Here is a 6,358-nt window from a genome sequence, read left to right as displayed (position 1 = left end):
CATCTATCAGCAATCCCCTTAGCAAAAGCTAACCACAAGATGCAGTCAAACATCCTGTGACATCAGGAGGAGGGATTGCAGCAAAATCAGGGACCAGATGTAGATGTTTGTGAAATTATGGACTATCAGCTTTGTAAATGCAAGGCTCTACCTGTGCTTGATAGGACTGCTTAAACGTGCTGATTACAATAGCAAATGAGATCTTTCTTTGCAAAAACACAGGTTTGAACAGCGGATGCAAGTGTTTTCAGTCTGCAGATTTCTTGGCAGATATCTCAGGATGGGCGATTCATTTTTTAATTTCTCCTAGTGATTTGTTCTTTTTATTTTTCAGCAATGGCTGCTCTTTAAAAATAAAATTGGTAAGATATGATACACAACATAAGCTTGCAGGTTGTTTCACAAAATATATCAGGAAAGGCATTTTTACATTCAATAATCCTCTGAAAGCTTCATAGAATTTTGTTTTACAACTTTTATTCCTCATTAATTCAGGTTTGTTTATAAGGTAGATTTAAAAGCTGGAACTTTGACCTAAGTTCTGCACAGAGTTATGGTACAAAAGATAATAGAGTCAATGACAAAATAAACAAAACATAATTAAAAACGATTTCAGCTGCATGCACACAATTCTTTCCAGAACTTTTAATAAGGATGTTTTAGGAATAAAGTTTATAAATAATTGATAACTGAACTTTATTAATCTCACATTGGAGAAATTTACCTCTGCATTCAACCCATCCCCTTGGGGAGCAGTGGGCTGCCATTGTGAGGAACCCGGGGAGCAATCAAGGGTTAAGGGTCTTGCTCAGGAACTCAAAAATGGAGGCAGTGGGATTTGAACCCAGTACTTGAAACCTTCTCAGAGCACAAGCATACTGCTCTAACCACTAGGCCATTACTCGCCCTTAAAATGCAGATAGGTGAAGGCTAGCTCTCTTTTTTATGCTTTTATTTATAGCATAGGCTGCATAAATGTATGTCTAAAGCAGGCTAGCATAACACCTCAAGTAAGACTGCTGTTAAACAGCAATAAAATATCAGACCTGACAACTTTAGAAAGATAAAAAAAAATGTGAACACTCTGGACAAGATTACGTTTCTTTTAGATAAGAGTTTAAGTTTTTGGAAAATACTGCATTAAAAATAATTTTATGAATACATCTGTGTAAATAATTATCAAATCAGAGGTGAAGTAAAAAACAAAGCAACAAGTAAAGTAATAAATACTTTATTTTTCACATCAGTAATAAAAGTGCAGTCATCTGTGGGTCACTTTGTCTCCTTTTCACTGTACAGGTTTAAGATGCACAACAAATATTTATCCTCCTTAAATAGCATTATGTACAGCAGGTAAAATCTGAGAATGATCATTCAGTGAACGTTACCGGAAAAAACAAAAAAAAAACAAAAAAAGAAAAACCAGTTGATCATCGGCCTCCTCCATTGGCTGCACCACCACCTGCGCCGCCTCCTGATTGGTCCTGGGCACCCGACATCATCAGGAAGAGAACAAGAGGCACGATGTACATCCACTGTAAAGAGAAGTTATACAAATAACTACCAGATTTATAATTGAAAGAATGAGAATCAACTATGATCACTATTTGGAAAACTTTGCAGATTTATTTCATCCCAGATTAGGTCAACTTTTTATCAGCAGAAGAAAAGTAAAGGTTAAAGAAACTCAATGAGCGAGAGAAACTAGAGAGTGGAGTCGTCAGGGTCAAACACCAAACACAATTAAGCTTAATTTACAAATGTTTGGATTCAAGGTTTTCTTTTAGAAAATATTAACCTGAAAATGATTTGGTATTTGACTTCTGAGAGGGAGTTATATAGAAAAAAGGAAGAAGTTAAAATCTAAAATGGTTTTGTTTCGGTTAATCTCCCTAATAAATGTTAAATACAAAGAGAGGGGAGGAAGAGTAGGAGGAAGAGAATGAGCCACAAGTAAGGAAACTGTACTTCAGTGGGAATCAGCTCTGCTCTCTGCCCCCCCCTGCTGGGGGCTGTGCTGAATTGGTGAGCATGAGGAAGATGGCACCTCCCAGAATCAAATACCACTGGAACACAGCAGCACACAGTCACTGGACACATGGCAAGGCACAAACACAGCACAGCACAACGACGAGGCTGAAAGATCATAACGGAGCCCAGACGAGCACAGAACCAGGTCGTTCTGGACGGGATGGAGGAAAAAAAAAAAAAAAAAACGTACTACAAAATATCAGCAAAGAGAATATATGGTTTCCAATGTGAGAACTGGTGAATAAGTGAAGAACAAAGCTTTCCAGCCCAGAGGCGACTTTAAAATATAAAATTAAGAGGGTGGGAGCGAAAAGCTGCTACGACGGCGTATTTAGGCCATTCAAAGACGCAAAAACAGAGTTAGCAAGCCTGCCTGAAGAAGAGTAAGTTAACTCGAAACGTCACGACGGCTTGCTTTCTCTGTATGTACAGCTTTAATAAAAGTGCCGACCGGCAGTAAAGCTGAAAAAAAAAAAAGACGCAAAAAGAACTTAATTTTAAATGATTACGTTTAAAGTGGCATATTTAGGAGAATAAACACGCAAATTTACGAGTAAAAACACCAAAAATATATGACATCATAAACATGCAAATTTCGAAGGAAACAAACAGCAAATGTACGAGAATAAATAGGCAAATTTACAAGAAAAAACATGCATATTTACGAGCTTCGGTTTTAGAGGAAAAGTTGAGACTAAAACGCACATTTATGACATTTATGAGCATGCAAACAGAAGAAAAATATGAATTTAAAAGTACATGTAAATTTACAAGAAAAAACATGCATATTTACGACATTATAAGCATGCAAATTGAGAAGAAAAATATGAATTTACGAGGAAAATGTATATTAACAAAAAATAAACATGCAAATTCATTTTACATGGAGGCCATTGTACCATCTCATTCCATTCTAAAGCCCCCCAATTAATGATCCAGTTGGGTGTGCTTTATGTAGCATACTTTAACGTGTATTATAATTATTTTATTTTTATTTTTGTATGGCCCTAATACACCGCCGTAAAAAGCCCTCACTAATAAGATGGTCCGAAAAAAAAAAGAGAAAAAAAAAATCATTTGGTTATTTCAGCCAAAAACAACTTGAGTGTTTCATGCTTTCTCTATTGCTACAGAAGCTCCACACAGGCAGAAAACCATGCTGAGAGAGTGTAAACAAATACATAAACATACTAAAACTAAACGTCCAGAAAGAATATTTCACCAGGTAAGATGTAAACTTTTAAAACCTGATGGCTTTAAAAGCCTCATGGCTTCTTTAAAACAGCACAGAACCTCCAAACCTCATCAGCAGCTTCAGGGTGAACTTCCACTCACGTATTTGGCGAAGAAAGATTTCTGCTCTTGTGGATTCTTCCCTTTCTTCTCAGATTCCTGCTCCATACGTTCCAGGAAAAGGGCCGTCTCTGGTCTGGAAGAAAAAGGCCACAATCCATCAAACAATCTATAAATGCACACAGTGACGTTTTCTTTAGCTAATTCTTAAAGAAAAATCTGGATGAAATAAACTTAGATGGAGATGATTTAAGAAACACAGAGAGTTACAGCTATGATGGCAGCAATGGACTCTACTATAGAAGCTGCTGCTTCCCACACAGGCCTTTATTATTGTGCCAGGATTCTGCAAAAGTCCACAGGTGCAATAAATGGTTGGATTTCCATGCGCTCTCAGCCTCCCTCCTCCTTGCATTTGGACACGTTTCTGTGGCTCATGTCAACTTTTGTCACTTGGAGGGCGTTACCCCGTGGACAAAGCAACCCGCCTGTAATTGGCTACTTTTCAGGAAATCCCGCACCTTGAGGCCATACTCTTCTTCCTACTAGCAAAGCAACTTCAGGCTAACCCCGTCTCTTCAAGAGTTGGAAGTTTGTGAGCAGAGTTACCATTAAATAAAACATAGTCTGAGTTAGTACCTGATTCTGGTTGAATGTAGGGTTAAAGGACCTACAAAAAAAGTTCTAGTCAAATTGCCCAATAGATACACTGGTTACCTTGGCAACGCGCCACAACTCATGAGCGGGACTTCCTGAAAAGTAGGCAATCACAGACAGGTTGCTTTGTCCTTTGGGTAAAGGTGCGTTCATACCGATCGCGATCTGGCCGTTAAAAACGCTTCAATGCCGACACTTGGACGCTGCGTCAAATGCTGGTCAAGCTTCGATGATGGCTGCTTGGAGCTCTGATTGTTTATCTAATCTGTTCTGCACCTAAAAGCTAGAGAGCAGTTTGGCTTTATTTACTTTGATGAGTTGGAAAATGCGTTTTTAAGTGAGGAAGTCCACCTCCAAACATTATTTGTTTTGCAAGTTCATCAGGATTATGATTCTACTAAAATATGTAGTTCTTGATTGGAGCTCTAGATCCCACTGAAAGCTCTCTGCTGCAGCCAGCCTGTAGGGGAAGCCCCGCTGCCGTTCGTAGCGGCTTGAAGTGAAAATAAGGAGTTTTTAAGGTTTGTGGTAAAATCTCCCCTGTGGAAATTAAACCACATGTGCACAGGGAAGGAGCGAGCACTCATGCGTGGGATATATTGGGGCATTAGGATACTCTAATTGCGCATGTAACACGTTAAACAAACACATGAGGAATAGTTTATTGCATGTGTGGACTTTTGGCATAATCCTGACACCAGAGAAAGGAAAAACAGAAGGAGATCTCTAAAGATGAAAATATGAACACCAGAAAATATAAGGTGGAGTATTAGGAAAGTAGGACACACACACACACACACACACACACACACACACACACACACACACTGGGATAGACAGTCACGTCTGTAGTAAAATTATACTTATATAGTTTTTAAATAGTTTCCAGATATGGAAAAATAAAACTAAACTACGCTTGACTGCTAAGTTATTATTCGTTTTAAAAATCAAACAGCAAGAAAAACATCTAATCTTTTAGTATTTTCTATCAGGCAGCCAAGTTAGAAATACACCAAGATAAAAAATGTTAATCAAGTCTGAAAAGCTGAAGGTTTTCTAATAAACCTATCCCTATGTTAGAACAGCATACAGCTTCACATCATCTGTAAAGAAGAAAAGAAAAGAGGACAGCAGAGACTGACCCTGGTGCATTTACAGGAGCCATGATGCTGAGAGTGGTGTTAAAAACCTCCAGATCAACTTCGTCCTCAACCTCTGTGCCTCTGCAGGCTCCGGGTAACGTCACGATGGAGACACCGATGAGGTATCCAGAGACGTCAGTGTGAAGCGTGATCACGTCGCTCAGGTGGGACTCCACCATCGCACACTGAGAACCACAAAGCCAACAGTTTGAAACAGATTCTTACTGAATTCCTAAAACCATTTTCCTTCCAACAACAGAAAAATAAATCATTATGATAATTTCTTTAGTAGATAGAAAGACATTTTCCATCTAATTTAGAAGCTCAGCAGCTAAATACATACAGCTCTGACGAACGCTGTGAGATAACCTTCCATCTGCCACTCCGTCTGTCTGTCTGCTTGCAGGAAAACTCGAGGCACTCTGATTCTGTACAGACCATCGACTGCAGCCACTTCCTGAAGAAACAAAGCAAACATACCACAAATCCATGTTTCTGTTCTATGACACTGTGTTTAACAAAAAATAAAAACTCTGAAACTTTGAATACTAAACCCACAGATGTTTCACTGAAATCTTTAGGCATAACAAAAGCTGACAGTCTGCTTAATGCAGATTTTTAATTCACCTTGAGTTTGGCTCTGTCGTCCTCTGACAGCTGGTTCTGAGCCAGAGAGACGCTCGGCTCCCGTCCAGTTTTCAACAGCAATGATCCACGCGACTGAAACTTTGCTACATCGTCTGGAGAAAACAGTGACGATAAACAATTCAGATGCATGCCACATTTTAGTAAAAAAAAACAACAACAAAAAAAACAACTCATTCTCTGTTTGGTCTTAAATGTTTTGCACTTGTAAAGACACTCTCAGCGGTTAGCGCGCACGACCCATGTTGCCTTACGCCTTGACAAGGCCAACCGGGGTTCGAATCCGGCCTGTGGTCCTTTGTTGCATGTCTCTCCCCCTCTCTAATACCCCCTTTTCCTGTCAGCCTACTGTTGAAAAAACAACCCACTGGTGCCTCAAAAAAAATATATAAATAATAATTTTCACAATAGAATACAGGACTTTTGTCCCATTTGACCCTTCCAAGTTCAGGGGCAGTGGTGTTGTTTTAAACCCGGATCTTCAAAGTACATCATCCTACATGGTTTAGATCAGGGGTGCTCAAGTACAGTCCTTAAAGGAGAAGTTCGGTTTTTAACACTTTTAGCCCATTTTCTGTAGTGTCCAGGAT

The 6,358-nt window shown here is 39.1% G+C and overlaps 1 protein-coding gene across 2 annotated transcripts in view; it reads right to left on the bottom strand.

Annotated features, from left to right (window-relative positions):
• Positions 1-1,215: 1,215 nt before the first annotated feature.
• Positions 1,216-6,358, bottom strand: part of emc10 (ER membrane protein complex subunit 10) — an 8,478-nt gene continuing 3,335 nt past the window's right edge. The window contains exons 3-8 of one of the 2 annotated variants that reach the window (XM_015393081.1): positions 5,751-5,863; positions 5,467-5,580; positions 5,124-5,308; positions 3,367-3,460; positions 1,969-2,066; positions 1,216-1,535 (exon numbers count right to left, since the gene is read on the bottom strand). In XM_015393081.1, the coding sequence (XP_015248567.1) occupies positions 1,980-2,066; positions 3,367-3,460; positions 5,124-5,308; positions 5,467-5,580; positions 5,751-5,863 (593 nt within the window). In that variant the 3' untranslated portion in view covers positions 1,216-1,535; positions 1,969-1,979. The remainder of the gene's footprint in view (positions 1,536-1,968; positions 2,067-3,366; positions 3,461-5,123; positions 5,309-5,466; positions 5,581-5,750; positions 5,864-6,358) is intronic. The other variant, XM_015393073.1, reaches the window with a different exon arrangement.

The sequence above is a fragment of the Cyprinodon variegatus genome, unplaced genomic scaffold (assembly GCF_000732505.1).
Source record: "Cyprinodon variegatus isolate N-32 unplaced genomic scaffold, C_variegatus-1.0 Scaffold24, whole genome shotgun sequence".
In the NCBI taxonomy this organism is placed as follows: domain Eukaryota; kingdom Metazoa; phylum Chordata; class Actinopteri; order Cyprinodontiformes; family Cyprinodontidae; genus Cyprinodon; species Cyprinodon variegatus.
This window is presented reverse-complemented; position numbering and strand designations above follow the sequence as displayed.